General features: G+C 40.9%; 1 protein-coding gene across 3 annotated transcripts in view; it reads left to right on the forward strand.

The window, feature by feature from the left end:
* LOC127634047 (collagen alpha-1(XV) chain-like) overlaps positions 1–17,237 on the forward strand; it is a 116,043-nt gene that overhangs the window by 86,475 nt on the left and 12,331 nt on the right. For 2 of the 3 annotated variants that reach the window (XM_052113445.1, XM_052113446.1), the window contains exons 29-34: positions 847–906; positions 1,023–1,064; positions 5,505–5,523; positions 12,711–12,788; positions 12,990–13,015; positions 13,228–13,326. In XM_052113445.1, coding sequence (XP_051969405.1) covers positions 847–906; positions 1,023–1,064; positions 5,505–5,523; positions 12,711–12,788; positions 12,990–13,015; positions 13,228–13,326 — 324 coding nt within the window. The remainder of the gene's footprint in view (positions 1–846; positions 907–1,022; positions 1,065–5,504; positions 5,524–12,710; positions 12,789–12,989; positions 13,016–13,227; positions 13,327–17,237) is intronic. The other variant, XM_052113447.1, reaches the window with a different exon arrangement.

Genomic DNA, 17,237 nt, shown 5'->3' on the forward strand with positions numbered 1-17,237 from the left:
CAATATATGTGCCCATGGAAACACTGATCATGCATGCTGGCTTTGCCTGGAAGACATGAGGGAGAGAAAATAAACCAAACCGACAAACTCACCGGAGCCGTGACAAAATGCTGTCAATTGAGCTTAAATTGTTTTGAACCCAGAACATTCCTTTAAGAGGCACAGATGGTAAAGACCAGTCAGTGCAAATGAGTATAAAGTGTAAATACAGAAGTCACAATGGCAGTGAATGAGGTAGAAATGACAGGTGACTATTACAGTGCAAATGAAAATGTAAAAATACAGAATCTAAACAGTACGTAGTTTTGTAGATATGTGGTAAAAATGAGGTATATTCAATGGTTACTTTCTATTACAGTAAATAACATGTTAAAGAGACAGCTGCACTGAGACATGTATAATAGAAGTACAGCAATGAAGTAAAGTAATACTTTATTTGCTGGATACCACTTTTACAGTGTATGTTATATGCCTTTCTAAAAATGTCTCTGTTCCTCTTGGTTTTACCCAAAACTGCACAAGATCAGATAAGTTATTGCTTCAATCAAAGAATAAAGAGTACTGAAAGAAGTGCCTGAATTAAAGTGCCACACCAACTCGCTGCAAAATCTGAAAGCAAGAAGTTAGCTCCATTTAAAATTGGAGAGCAGCCTGCTATTCAACATAAGTTTTCCTTGTTATTAGCAAGCTGGCTGTTGTGTGTACTGAAATCCTGTCCTACTGTGAAGTGTTGTCCTAATTGTTTATTTCTTGATGTTTTTTAATAGTTTGCTTTTTTAATTTTTACCCATTTTTGTCTGGCTTGTGTCAGTCGTCTTCTATAACCATCCATCTTTTATCCCATAGGGTCCACCTGGTCCTCCCGGCCCACCAGGACGTCCAGGAATATTCAACTGTCCTAAAGGAGTAAGTGACTCTCTCTTTCTGTCTCTGTTTGTCTCTGTGTCATACACAGACTGTCTGTGATTTATGTCTGTATCTCTCTCATGCTCAGTGTTCACTTTACCTCTACGTTTTCATAGACAGTGTTTCCAGTTCCTCCGCGACCTAACTGCAAAAAGCCTGTAAGTTACTAAGTGTGTGTTTGACACGTTGAGTCGTCGTCTAAGGCTTAATTATGCCATCATCATCTTCATCATCATCATCATCATCTCTGAACTAATAAACTCTCTTACTCTAACTGGCTGCTTAAAGGAATAGTTCACCCACAAATGAAAATTGTCTCATCATTTACTCACCCTCATGCCATTACATACTTTCTTTCTTCTGCAGAACACAAACGAAGAATAAATATGTAGGTCCATTCTATGCAATTTTTTTAACTATAAATCTCCACTTTCACATTTTTACTTCTTTTGTTTTTTGTCGATTTGCATTTTGAGTGCATATCGCCACCTACTGGGCAGAGAGGATATCTGTATAGTAAAAAAGGACTTAAATATTGATCTGTTTCTCTCCCACACCTATCATATCACTTCTGAAGATATGGTTTTAACCACTGGAGTCTCATGAATTAAGTTTATGCTGCCCTTATATGCTTTTTGGACCTTCAAAGTTCTGGTCACCATTCACTTTCGTTGAATGGACCAACTGAGCTGAGATATTCTTCTAAAAATCTTTGTTTTATGTTTAGCAGAAGAAAGTCATTTTTGAGAATTTTCATTTTTGGATGAACTATCCCTTTCATGATTACAACTCAAAATGTTGGTTCTTTTGTCATAATAAACCCATCTTATGAGTAATGCACATTTTAACTGGCATTACTTTAACTCTGCATCTACGTTAATGCAGCAGCAGAATATGGTTGTCATTCTTGTTTTAGAGTACTATATATTGTTACGTTCACACACATTTTGGTTATAATTGAGAGTGACAAACATATTCTATACTATAACTGAAGTGACTAAAAGTGTTACATTTGTAGGACTCACAACCACATTTTTATGGATATTGGCTAAAGTACCATCTAACATGTTAATGGTTAATTATTACCATTATATAGAGTTCATCATTGTTTTTCTTTACCATCGTACCATTTTCCACTTTAACTACAGCATGAGGCCCTTTCAGGTGGAGATGTTTGCCTGTTGTCATTTAAAGATGTCTTTAAAAAGTTTGATATAGCTTATGGACAATGCCAGGTACTTTGTTCTTGGCCTCTATATTACTGCGTTGAGTTTAATAGAGAGTCAAACACAATTGTCCCATTGATTTTGACTCACTTTTCATGAAACTAACATTTGAGTAAGGACACATCAAGGCTATATTATGTGGATAATTATATTTAAAAAAAAAGCACTCTATTAAGTTTTTTTTTGTTTTTTTATGTAAGATTTGTATACATTTGTAATGGAACATATAACGGTCATCTTTAAATGTCAACATGTAGAATTATTGCATATGGATGTCTCATGATTATATACTGTATAATCAGAGCAGGCATCTTCATGATACTTGTTTCAGCATGCTACATGACGTATGGACAAAATGAACATCCTTAATGTAGAATATTGTTAGCCAATCAGTGGTGATATTTAACTCAATAATAACTACATTTCATTGTACTTGATAGTTTTGACAGATATTGCAGAAAAAAACAATGTTTTTAAAATGCAGGGATTTATTAACACCTACATTGTTGCCATGTACTGACAGAATAGTTCATTTAAATGGCTAATGGATAATCAATAGTAAGTATTAGTAAGTATAAGTATTTGGTTAATAGCCATGATCATATGGTCAGAAAATGTCAACCAAACTGTACTGCAGAAAATCACATAAGAGTTTATATATACAGTGGGTACGGAAAGTATTCAGACCCCCTTAAATTTTTCACTCTTTTTATATTGCAGCCATTTGCTAAAATCATTTAAGTTCATTTTTTTCCTCATTATTGTACACACAGCACCCCATATTGACAGAAAAACACAGAATTGTTGACATTTTTGCACATTTATTAAAAAAGAAAAACTGAAATATCACATGGTCCTAAGTATTCAGACCCTTTGCTGTGACACTCATATATTTAACTCAGGTGCTGTCCATTTCTTCTGATCATCCTTGAGATGGTTCTACACCTTCAATTGAGTCCAGCTGTGTTTGATTATACTGATTGGACTTGATTAGGAAAGCCACACACCTGTCTATATAAGACCTTACAGCTCACAGTGCATGTCAGAGCAAATGAGAATCATGAGGTCAAAGGAACTGCCTGAAGAGCTCAGAGACAGAATTGTGGCAAGGCACAGATCTGGCCAAGGTTACAAAAACATTTCTGCTGCCCTTAAGGTTCATAAGAGCACAGTGGCCTCCATAATCCTTAAATGGAAGACGTTTGGGACGACCAGAACCCTTCCTAGAGCTGGCCGTCCGGCCAAACTGAGCTATCGGGGGAGAAGAGCCTTGGTGAGAGAGGTAAAGAAGAACCCAAAGATCACTGTGGCTGAGCTACAGAGATGCAGTCGGGAGATGGGAGAAAGTTGTAGTAAGTCAACCATCACTGCAGCCATCCACCAGTCGGGGCTTTATGGCAGAGTGGCCCGACGGAAGCCTCTCCTCAGTGCAAGACACATGAAAGCCTGCATGGAGTTTGCTAAAAAACACCTGAATACCATCCAACCTGACAGAACTGGAGAGGATCTGCAAGGAGGAATGGCAGAGGATACCCAAATCCAGATGTGAAAAACTTGTTGCATCTTTCCCAAAAAGACTCATGGCTGTATTAGATCAAAAGGGTGCTTCTACTAAATACTGAACAAAGGGTCTGAATACTTAGGACCATGTGATATTTCAGTTTTTCTTTTTTAAGAAATGTGCAAAAATGTCAACAATTCTGTGTTTTTCTGTCAATATGGGGTGCTGTGTGTACAATAATGAGGAAAATAAATGAACTTAAATGATTTTAGCAAATGGCTGCAATATAACAAAGAGTGAAAAATGTAAGGGGGTCTGAATACTTTCCGTACCCACTGTATATATAAACTCTTATGTAAACTCTTATGTCTTTCTGTACAGACTTTCATTATTTTTGAAGACATCCTCACTATGCAGCATTTTTCACAAATGCCTAAAACGTTTGCACAATACTGTATGTATAGTGAGGATGTCTTCAAAAATAATGAAATAAATAGTTTTCATTTATCAATTATTGTCATACAAATCAAGTAATATAAAAAGTCCAGAAAACATAAAAAAAGCTAAATCAATATATGGTGTGACCACCTTTGCCTTTACAACAGCCCAAATTCTCCTACTTGCACCTGGACACAGTTCTTCTTGGTTGTTGGCTGATAGGATGTTCCAAGCTTCTTGGAGAATTTGCCACACTTCTATCTATTTAGTCTCAATTGCTTCTATCTCTATATGTAATCTCAGACTGAAAAGATGTTCAGTGGGGGCTCTGTGTGGGCCATGACATCTGTTGCAGGGTTCCCTGTTCTTCTATTCTAATCTTTTCTATTTGCAAAAGTAATGTTTGGAAGTCTAACATTTATATTTCGTATCGACACACTAAAGCTGAAGATATAAATAACCATCTTAAGACAAATGTTTTTGTGAAACACCTTATGTGCAAAAGACTTATGCACAGTACTGTATATATACGGGTAAGTATGGGTACTAAAGAAATTGAATGCAAACAATTAAATATGTCCAATTAAAAACAGTTATTGTGAAATACAGTAAACTGAAATTAATAAAATAATAAATACATAACAAAAAATTTAGTAATAAAAGCATAAACTAAAAAAGAAAATAATCTAACTTGTGCATAAAAAACAAAAATATGAAAACTTTAGGAATATGCCTAAATCTCAACCATTGTGCACAGTGGTATTACTACTGATACCTTAAGAGGATTACGTACAGAAAGAATTGTCAGTCACTATATATACAAAATGGTATATAATCGGATGTAAATGGGCCTGTGGATTTTGATACTCCGGGCCAGTAGATTTCTGAATAAGTCTGAAATTCAGCAGTTTATACAGGAATCTACTGGTCCAGATACAGCTCATTTCATGCAGTGTAGTATTCTGCTATGTTCTTGAATATCATGTTCTCAAACAGCACAGGACGATGAAAATCAGCAGTGTTGTTTGGTTCCTTGATATATTTTTACAATACCGTGTTCTTTTCCTTTTCAAATGACTGTGTTCTCTTGGATTGAGATCCCCTGGCATTATATATGTAGACTAAGAAGGAAAAGGTTAATAAAATATTTACTACATGTGTTTTTCTCACCTTAACAGACATCAATTTGTGCAATAGATCTAAACTCCTCAGCATCTTATTTTGAACCTATCACTTCTGTTGTAGTTACAATAGTCTCATGATAAACACAACTCTTTCATTTTTCATTAGAACATAATTTTCTTAGTCCAAATGTTCCCTCTTTAACCAGCATTTGATTTCTCATCTAGGTGGTTACAGTCTAAATGTTTTGAATTAACTGTGTTTTGTTTATATTCACACACTTCTCTCTTTATTTGTTTGATTTTCTTCAGGTTAGTGGAGACACACAAGGTGAGTTAAAACGGTTGTGTTATTTTCTGATTATTTTATTTATATATAAATCTGGTAATGTTGTTACTATTATTATAAAAGATTTTTATATTTAGTATCACATTGTAATGATTGAGGCCTGAGGCTGACAAAGGTTGAGGATCCAAGTGCAGTTAACTTTATTTAAACGAATGGAAACAAACAGAGATGAACAAACAAAACTACCACGATGGGCAAAAATGAAAACAAAACACGAGAACATTGGAACTGGGAACACAGGCATGGGAATGAACATCACCAACATACAACCACGTTCACAAACAATCAACGAAAGACAGGGACTGAACCAAAAAACAGGGTATATATATACACATGAACGTAGAACTAAGGGGCCAATGAACAAACAGAACACCAAACAAGATAACAAGATGACAAACAGAAGCAAATGGCAAACTTAACGAGGGCAGGTGAAAACAATGAACAGTGAACACGAGGGCTGACAGGAAGACTATGGAGGTACAAGGGTGACAAAAGTGAAAACTAAGGAATAACAAAAGTGACAAAATTACAAATAAAGGGCAACAGTGAGACAAGACAGGGTAACCTTTACATAGCCCCCCCTCAAGGATTGGATACCAGACGATCAATAAAAACAAAAACGGGAAGAACAAATAACCAATGACTGGGGGCACAAAGGGCAGACAGGCAGTCCAGGGGGCAACGAGGGGCAGACAGGCAGTCCAGGGGGCTACGAGGGGCAGACAGGCAGTCCGGGGGGTAACGAGGGGCAGACAGGCAGTCCAGGGAGCAACGAGGGGCAGACAGGCAGTCCACGGGGGCACAAGGGACACGGAGACAGACCAAGGAGGGCAAGAGGGCAGATAAGCAGTCTCTGGGGGTGTGTGCTGGGAACCAGGTCGGGTGGCCTGGGGAGCTTCCACCGGGTAGGGGCGGGTTTAGGTGGACTGGGAGATGGCTGCAGAGCAGGGGCCGGTTCAGGGCACCTGGGAGGTGGCCACAGGACAGAGGCCGGTTTAGATGGCCCGGGAGCTGGCCACTTGGTATGGACAGGGACCGGGTCAGGGGGCCTGGGAGGAGGCCACTGGACAGGGACAGGTCTAGGAGGCCTGGGAGGCAGCCTCAGGACAGGAACTGGTCCCGGAGGCGGAGCAGAGAGGGGCTCTGAAGACGAGGCTGTGGGAGGTTCTGGAGGCCCAGGAGGCGGAGCCAAGGGAGGCGGACCCATGGAAAGCTCAGGAGGAGCAGGAGGCAGAGCTGAGGGAGGCTCTGGAAGCTCAGGAGGCGGAGCTGAGGGAGGCTCTGGAGGCTCAGGAGGCGAAGCTGAGGGAGGCTCCGGAGGCTCAGGAGGCGGAGCTGAGGGAGGCTCTGGAGGCTCAGGAGGCGGAGCTGAGGGAGGCTCTGGAGGCTCAGGAGGCGGAGCTGAGGGGGGCTCTGGAGGCTCAGGAGGCGGAGCTGAGGGGGGCTCTGGAGGCTCAGCCGTAGGAGGCTCAGGAGACGGAGCTGAGGAAGGCTCAGGAGACGGAGCAGATGAAGGCCTAGGAGGTGGAGCCGAGGATGGCTCAGGAGGTGGAGCCAAGGGCGGTGGCGCCATAGGCAGTTCTAGAGGCGGAGGCCTGGAAGGCTCCGGGGACGGAGCCGAGGAAGGCTCCGGGGACGGAGCCGAGGAAGGCTCAGGAGACGGAGCCGCAGGAGGCTCGGGGAGAAGAGCCGTAGGAGGCTCGGGGAGGCGGAGCCGCAGGAGGCTCTGGAGGCGGAGCCGCAGGAGGCTCTGGAGGCGGAGCCCTAGGAGGCTTTGGAGGCGGAGCCCTAGGAGGCTCTGAAGGCAGAGCCGTAGGAGGCACTGGAGGAGGCTCGGAAGGTAGAGCTGTGGGTGGTTCGAGAGACTTGAGGGGCGGAGCCCTGGAAGGCTCGAGAGGCTTGAGGGGTGGAGCCCTGGAAGGCTCGAGGGGCTTGAGGGGCGGAGACCTGGAAGGCTCGAGGGGTTTGAGGGGCGGAGCTCTGGAAGGCTTGAGGGGCGGAGCCCTGGTAGGCTCAAGAAGCTTGAGGGACGGAGCCCTGGTAGGCTCGAGGGGCTTGAGGGACGGAGCCCTGGAAGGCTTGCGGGGCTTGAGGGGCGGAGCCCTGGAAGGCTCGCGAGGATTGAGGGGCGGAGACCTGGAAGGCTCGAGGGGCTTGAGGGGCGGAGCCCTGGAAGGCTCGAGGGGCTTGAGGGGCGGAGCCCTGGTAGGCTCAAGAAGCTTGAGGGACGGAGCCCTGGTAGGCTCGAGGGGCTTGAGGGACGGAGCCCTGGAAGGCTCGCGGGGCTTGAGGGACGGAGCCCTGGAAGGCTTGCGGGGCTTGAGGGGCGGAGCCCTGGAAGGCTCGAGAGGCGAAGCCCTGGAAGGCTCGAGGGACTTGAGAGGCGGAGCTCTGGAAAGCTCGGGAGGCGGAGCTCTGGAAGGCTCAGGAAGCTCGGAAGGCGGGGCTCTGGACAGCCCGGAAGGTGGAGCTCTGGAAAGCTCGGAAGGCGGGGCTCTGGAAAGCCCGGAAGGCGGAGCTCTGGAAAGCTCAGGAAGCTCGGAAGGCGGGGCTCTGGAAAGCCCGGAAGGCGGAGCTCTGGAAAGCTCGGGAAACTCGGAAGGCGGAGCTCTGGAAAGCTCGGGAAACTCGGAAGGCGGAGCTCTGGAAAGCTCGGGAGGAAGAGCCCTGGAAGACTCGAGAGACTTGAGAGACTTGAGACTTGGGAGGCGCTGGCTCTAGGACGGGCTCGACCACTGCCGCTGGCTCTGGGACGGTCCTGGCTACTGGCGCTGGCTCTTGGACGGTCACGGCTACTGGCGCTGGCTCAGGGACGGTCGAGGCTACAGGCGCTGGCTCAGGGACGGTTGAGGCTACAGGCGCTGGCTCAGGGACGGTCGAGGCTACAGGCGCTGGCTCAGGGACGGTCGAGGCTACAGGCGCTGGCTCACTGACGTCTGAGGCTACAGGCACTGGCTCATTGACGTTTGAGGCTATCGGCTCTGGCTCACTGACGTCTGAGGCTACTGGCGTTGGCTCGGGGACGGTCGAGGGCTCAGGTTCGCTCACCGTGGCTGACGAGGACTCAGGCTCGCTCACAGTGACATGCGTGGGCTCTAGCTCGCTCACCGTGACATGCGTGGGCTCTAGCTCGCAGACCGGGGCAGGCGCGGGCCGGGAGGCGGAAGCCCGTCTTCTCTCCCTCCTCCGGGCAAACGAAGTGGGCCGCACTGGCTCATGGAAGGTGACTGGCGACGCTGGAACGCTGTTCCTGGTCGGCGTGACTTCAGGCTCGCTGGCCGGGGCAGGCGTAGGCTCTGGCTCGCAGACCGGGGCAGGCGTGAACGGGGAGCCGCACAACAGCAAGGTTAACTCCAGGAAGTCGCGGAGAGTCCAGCCGCGTGATGCCGGCGGCAGCCGCTCCTTCAGCCAGCCACTCAGGTTTTCCCTGAAGAAGACCACCAGGGAGGAGTCCGAGAAGTCCACAACAGCCGCCAATTTAAGGAAGACGCGGACGTGGGCCTCAATAGGACGGTCCTCTTGCCTCAGGCAGAGCAAATGATATCTGGCGCATAATACTGCTGGATCAATGGTGTGGTCTTTCGTTCTGTAATGATTGAGGACTGAGGCTGACAAAGGTTGAGGATCCAAGTGCAGTTAACTTTATTTAAACGAATGGAAACAAACAGAGATGAACAAACAAAACTACCACGATGGGCAAAAATGAAAACAAAACACGAGAACACTGGAACTGGGAACACAGGCATGGGAACGAACATCACCAACATACAACCACGTTCACAAACAATCAACGAAAGACAGGGACTGAACCAAAAAACAGGGTATATATATATATACACATGAATATAGAACTAAGGGGCCAATGAACAAACAGAACACCAAACAAAATAACAAGATGACAAACAGAAGCAAATGGCAAACTTAACGAGGGCTGGTGAAAACAATGAACAGTGAACAGGAGGGCTGACAGGAAGACTATGGAGGTACAAGGGTGACAAAAGTGAAAACTAAGGAATAACAAAAGTGACAAAATTACAAACAAAGGGCAACAGTGAGACAAGACAGGGTAACCGTTACACACATAATATGTTTGTGGTTATAAAAGTAAATAATAGTATTCTATAAATAAAAATAAATTAAATGTTCACCATTATTTTTTAATGTTTTATCTTTCAATGCTGGCATATTTCTATATATGTTTCTATAATATTTATAAACTGGTGGCCAAATGTTTGGAATAATGTACAGATTTTGCTGTTTCTGAAGGAAATTGATAATTTAATTCACCAAAGTGGCATTCAACTGATCACAAAGTATAGTCAAGACATTACTGATGTAAAAAACAACACCATCACTTTTTGAAAAAAAGTCATTTTGATCAAATATAGACAGGCCCCATTTCCATCAGCCATCACTCCAACACCTTATCCTTGAATAATCATGCTAAATTGATAATTTGGTACTAGACAATCACTTGCCATTATATCAAACACAGTTAAAAGCTATTTGGTTTGTTAAATGAAGCTTAACATTGTCATTGTATTTGTTTTTGAGTTGCCAACTTATGCAATAGACTTAGTATATATAGAAAACACAATACGACTATATATATATATATATATATATATATATATATATATATATATATATATATATATATATATATATAAGCAATATCATACGAGCAAGAGTGTGATATGGCCTATGGCACTCTGCCTTTGGCCGGATCACAGCAGTGCTGATTTAGGGCCATATAACACGATTGCAAGTGTGATATTGCCTATATACAACAGTTCAATGAACAAGTACATTCAAAAAATGAGTACAGTCATAAAAAGAGAATTTGTGCATGGAACTACTTTATTACGCAACAGATCAAAATCTGCCGTTGCTGGTTCAAAACAAATGATGTGTCCAAGCCTCCGTTAGTAATTAAAACATGTCTCTTCAGAAATAGTATCACGGCTTGTGCTGTTTCGAACAAGTTATTGGATAAACAAGGATGGATGTGTGTGTGTGCGCGTGTGTGTGTGTGTGTGTGTGTGAGAGAGAGAGAGAGAGAGAGAGAGAGAGAGAGAGAGGGAGAGAAAGAGAGAGAAAGACGGAGTGTGTGCGATCACCTGTTGCCACTCCCAAGCAGAGATGCTGTCAGTTTTCTCAGTGGAAAAATATCATCCAAGTGGGGGTATTTCTCCCTATTTTGCAGTAGCCAGTACGCTAGAGTCAATCACTATAGAAACCACAATGTCCTCTGCCTTACAGCACCCATTGTGTAATTAATCAGTCTGATGTATCTCTCAGCTGTGATGAGCCGTAATGCAGAAGTTGTTAGTTTAAAACCATTTAAAGCTATTTCCTAGCTTTAGTAGTGTAGTAGTAATACAACCGATCAAGGATCATGGTTGGAGTGATACACACAGTGAAGCATCAGATTGCTGATGGTGTCAGACCATCAGTGCTCATGGAACGTCTCGCGTCCAATCAGATTTGAGGACCAGAACTAACTGTTGTGTATGTATATATATATAGTAGTGCAAATACAAATCTCTTATGTACAGATGCAAGGGAATGTAATGGCAGAGGAAGTTTGATGTGTTGGATAAATATAAAAAGACTAAACAGTGAATTGCACATAATTGTTACTCAATGAGGCAGTTTAACTGTTCGTGAGATGGATATCCTGATGAAAAAATCTGTTCCTGTGCCTGACGTTTCTGTTGCTCAGAGCTCTGAAGCGTCGGCCAGAAGGCAACAGATAAAAAATGTAGTGGGCTGGGTGAGTGGGGCCAGAGTGATTTTTCCATTCTTTTTCCTCAATCTGGAAGTGTGCAGTTCTTGAAGGGAGGGCAGGGGGCAACCAATAATCCTCTCAGCATTCCGAACTGTCCTTTGTAGTCTTCTGATATCCGATTTTGTAGCTGCACCAAACCAGACAAATACCGAAGTGCAAATTGCTGAGTATAACTGTATCATCAGTGCCTGTGGCAGGTTGAACTTCCTCAGCTGGAGAAGGAATTACAACCTCTGCTGGGCCTTTTTTGCAATGGAGTCAATGTGCGTCTCCCACTTCAGGTCATGTGAGATGGTAGGGCCCAGGAACCTGAATGACTCCACTGCTGCCACAGTGCTGTTTAGAATGGTCAGGGGGGTCAATGTTCCTTCTAAAGTGCAGAATTATCTCCACTGTTTTGAGCATATTCAGCTCCAGGTTGTTTTAACTGCACCAGATGGCCAGCTGTTCAACTTCCCTACTGTCCTCAGCTGACAGCTTCATTGAATTCTACCCGCATAACAACAGTTTAATGTACAACAGTAAAGAGAAGGCTCAGGGGTGCAGGCATAATGGGACAAATTGCAAAGAAAAAGGCACTTTTGAAACAGAAAAACAAAAAGAAAACTTATAGTGGGCAAAGAAACACAGATATTGTACAACAGATATTTGGAAAAGATTGTTATGGATCTTAACCCCATTGAGCTTTTGTGGGATAAACTAGACTGTAAGGTGCATGAAAAGTGCCCGACAAGACAGCCACATCTATGACGAGTGAGAAATACAGGAAGTGTGGGGTGAAATGTCACCTGAGTGACAAACTGACAGCTAGAATGCCAAGGATCTACAAAGCTGTCATTGCTGCAAATGGGGGATTTTTTTGATGAGAATTTTTTGAAGTAGAAATAAGTTTAAAAAATTCAAATTGTAATAGTAATTTTTCATGTTATTAATGTCCTGACCATACATTGTGATCAGTTGAATGCCACTTTGGTGAATAAAAGTTCCAATTTCTTTCCATAAGAGCAAGAGTGTATATATATATATATATATAGTAAGTATTTGGACACTTAAGCTACAAAAATGTATAAATGCAATAGCAAAATATCAATCTGAGTGGCATCTGAGAATAAATGCTTTTCAATAATGTTTGACAACCAGAAAGTGTCAAAATGCAATTCTTCTTGAATTTGAAAAGTATATTGATTGTTTAAAACATAAAAGTTATTTTTGTGAAATATTTAGAGTGAAAATATTTTTTTGCTATGTTAGGATTAGGGTGACATTCATACCTTTTTAAGAATGACTTAAGTGTCTAAAAACCTTCCAGAACTAAACATAAACTTCCTGAACTGGAAGCTTCAACCATTGTTATTTATTGTGACTTCTTCACCTGTAGGGGGTGCTAGCTGCTCATCATTTGGAGCCAAAGGGGAAAAGGGGGAGAGGGGTCTTCCAGGCTTACCATCTCCCTTAAGTATGTCCTCTCTAATGCCCTCAATCACAAAGTACAAATGCATGGATGCATCATATCAAATTATATGTGCAACAGAAAAAAAAATTCTCACAATTTTGCTCCATGTCCTTTAAAATGTAACGTTTGAGTTAGTTTTTCACTTCATGTATGTTGTTTTCAAGTCAAGCAAGATTATAAGTGCTCTGATCCATTCTGTTATAGGCAATACACTGGAAACCAAAATAACAGTAAGTTTAAGGTTTCAAATATAATTTTCATACAGTAATTTTTTTTTAAAGATGTTGTTAAAAAATGTCGCATTTTGGAGGAAGGTGCCCGAGCAGCCTGTCAAATTTTGCAATTTGAAAATCTGTTTATTGATTCATTTTTGTGTTGGTGCAAATGTTTGCTTGTTTTGTTTTGTTTTTATTTAGAATGCATTGCTTTGTTTGTTTAACAGTTCGATAAAGGTGACCATGGTTTTAAGGGAGAGAAAGGAGAAAAAGGTGAAGCCGGGATGCCGGGGCTACCTGGGGTCCCTGGGAAATCTGGCATGGTGGTGAGTGGATATTATGTAATTGTATGAACCCTCTGCAATGCAGCTAAAAGCATTGTAATATGTCTTTTTATTAGAGTAACAGCAACTGTAATTGTACAACAACCTATTGTATCAGTGTTCCATTAGACTCAAGTGCAGTTGACAAAGATGCATTTAATTGAATGCAACCAGTGTTGACCATGTACAGGTTTGTCTGATATTTTCTGTTCTTTCTCTCTGTCTACCTCTACATTTCTCTTTCAGTCTCTTTCTCACATTTTTGGTTCTGTTTGCCTTTTTACTACTGTCTCAATCAGATTTCATGCTATCTTCATTTTCACACTTCTCTGTGTCTCTCACTTGTTATCACTCATTTAACTCAAAGTCCTTTTTGAACTTTCTATGTGATTCAAGATTTGATTTATTTCAAATTTGCCCGATTACACGATGAGTTGCACACTACTTTGCTTCTCATGGGTGAATAGCCTTCATTCAGAGATGAAAAGTATCACTTTGGAAGACTAAACCACAATGAACTGTGAATCACTTTGACGATAATGACTGAGATTGTTTACTTGCATTCACTTTGTCTCTTAGATCCAAATTAGGATAGTGTAACAAACACATAACAAATCAACTTTTTTCAGCTATTGCAAGAAAGTCTCAAACTCTTAAAGTGGACCCAGAGCAAAACAAATACGTATAATAAGTGCTTTCTAGATTTGAGATGCTTTCCTATGCTGGTGTGATCTCACAGATAGATTATAATTTATTGTGAAATGTTCATACATTCTTCTTAAATGTTATTAGGCTTCAAAGCTTTTAATTCTGATGCTCATGTTCAGAAAAGCATACTAAGATAGTAGGGTGTACAACTGGGGCAAAAGGCCCACCTTAAGGAAAATTTGCTTTTTTTCTGGTCACAAAGTGTCTCAAGAATTACAAAATACATTTTATTGTATTTACTCTTGATGGAGCAATGTAATTTGAGTGAACAGAAATAACAACAGAAGGTTATTTTGAGTATTTGGGGTAGGGTTAGGGCCCCCAGGTAGGATATAGTGAAATAGTTTACATACCTGGACAATCGTTATTTGACACAATTTGCCATTTGAGACAACAAGATGCTTTTTTTTTTTGGTAACAAATTAAGATAATGCTTATTCTAAATAAACAGTTCAGAAAAGGTTGCATCATGTCTTGTTCACTTCAATCACATTTAACATTTCATTGCATGTCAAGTATTTTTAAAACAAATGAATCTCCATTGTGATTGGATTAGTCTATATGTGCCCACTTTTTTCATAACAAACCTATTCACTCCACTTAAGAAAAACAATGAGTGTAATAGGCCTTTAGCCCCTGCTTTTACCCCAAATGCTATCCTTTCACTTATTGGACAGTTATGTATATATATATATATAAAATCTCCTTGAACTAAATTGAAAATGAAAAATAAGTATTTTGTCTCAAAAAAAATATTAAATATTAGATAAAAATCAGTCTTTAGGCATTACATGCTATGTTCTCATGGAAGAGGACCAACAGGTGTTTAGGAAAGTACTGTGGTAGTTTTTGTTGCTAGTTAGTGTTTTGGTAGAAAATAAAATCAAAGCAGCCTTTTGCCCTGTTTTACCCTACTCATACTATTTCTGCAGTAAGCAGAAAATTTGTGTATGCACCTGAAATTTGTGTATGCATGGAATACCTGAATAACCTACTACATTAGCCAAAATATGCAGGAATGGAATATATTATTATTCCACTTCAAACACAGCTATGAGCAATGTTGGGTTATAATGAACTATATTTAATCTACATTACATACTCAATTACTTATAAATTGTAAATGCGTGTCATATTAAAGTTTAGTAATTATGAAACATGTGTAAAATCATGACCACTCATGAGATGAAGAGTTCAGTCATATTGGTAACCTTATAAAAAATATTTTATTCTACATGGAGCAGGGGCCCCTCACATGGGTTGACATTTTAGCATTACATGACCAGCTGAATTTCATTAACTGCCCTGTTATTGGACACTTTCATTCATGGATTAAATTAATCCTGGTTTAATATGCATAGTAAATTTACACAATGGTATTGGTAACTGAAAACAACTGTTTGAATAATGCAGCATCCAGGCCACTAGGTGTCAGTGTTAGCCACACTTTGACATACTCAGTACAAATTGAATCTTAATACACTTAAAATTAAATTTTCATCAATACATGCAATAGGGAATCCAAAAGTAATCAGATTAGATTACGAAAAAAAATATTTATTATTATTTATTATTATTATTATTATCCTTTTATTCAGACTCATGGTCCATTCATACAAATAAAATAAAAAACAATAATACAAATACAAATACAAATACACAAATGACTCGTTTTTAAAAGACACTTATACCAGTGTTCCCAAAACTGAGACATGCAGCGTGTGGCACTGTACCTAACATTCACCAGCACTACAACAACTTGATTTACAGAATCATTCAGTCGACAAATGAACCTGAACATCGCTTTTCGCAGGACAGACTGTAGTGTGTCCACTCTGGTGCTCACAAACAACTCACTTGCACAAGTTGATCTGGGCTTTTTTAGTAACATCCTCAGAGCGTCATTGAATGCTACTTGCAATTTCTGAAGACTAGCTTTTTTATAGTTCAGCCACAGATGTGCAGTATACAAAGGCGAACAGTATGCTTTAAATAGGGTAAACTTGACTCCAGCAGTGCAGCAACCAAATTTGCGTACCAGAACATTTGCCCGCACATACAGCATACGGCACTGACGAGTAATGTCATTGTCATCTGTAAGCTGATCTGTAATCAGATGACCAAGATATTTCACTTTACTGCAGATATTAAGAACATTACCTGCGAGCCTAAAAACAGGAAAAGTTAAATGTCTGTCTTCTGCGGTTCTGCAGATCATGATAACACTTTTGGAGTCATTGTACTTTACATCATGTTCTTCCCCAAACGCAGAACATATACTAAGAAGATGCTGCAGTCCAGCTGAGCTCGGCTAAAAATCACACAATCATCTGCATACATAAGATGGTTCATCACTGTACTACCGACCATACAGCCAGTTTTACCTCGGTTTAATTTATATGATAAATCATTCATGTAAAAATTGAATAAAATGGGGGATAAGATGCTCCATTGTCTTACTCCATTACTGATATGAAAGGGTACCGACATACAGCTATCCCATTTCACTTGCATGGTCTGTTGGGCATACCAATATGAAAGGATTCTGACAATGTATTTAGGGACTCCTGCTGCATCCAATTTTTTAAATAATTTCCAATGATTCACCCGGTCGAATGCCTTAGATGCATCTAAAAAACATATAAAAACAGTTGAGTTTTTTCTCTTATAGTTGCTTAGTAGTTCCTTCAGGACATATATGCACATATCCGTACCATGCTTCGGTTTAAAACCAAAATGATTATCTGTAGAGGTAAATAATTTAAAAGATTATTTAACTGATTTAACAGTTGTAGTCATGTATTTTGTAATCTGTACCAGATCACATTTCATAAGTAATCCACACAACACTGAGCCAGATTCAGAATGGAATTCACGTGCACTGCTACTGTGCACTATAAAATGTACACTGCCTACTACTTTTTAAAAATATGAAAAACAGAATGCAGTGATACACATTCAAAATGCTAGTATGCTACATTTTCATATGACCTCATTACATTGCATGTTTCTGTAAACAAGTGACGTCCTGTTATCATCTCAGTCATTAATTAGTTTTAACCCAAATTTGTGTATAATGTTTTAACTCTTAGTAATCCAATTAATAATGAGTGAATAAGAAGATTTAAAAAAGTCTCTTAAAAATAGTGACTGATATTCATTTGTCACAGTGGAAATGGACAGTCAGGTGCATTGTGCCATATGGT

This window comes from Xyrauchen texanus, chromosome 41 (genome assembly GCF_025860055.1).
Source record: "Xyrauchen texanus isolate HMW12.3.18 chromosome 41, RBS_HiC_50CHRs, whole genome shotgun sequence".
Lineage (NCBI taxonomy): Eukaryota > Metazoa > Chordata > Actinopteri > Cypriniformes > Catostomidae > Xyrauchen > Xyrauchen texanus.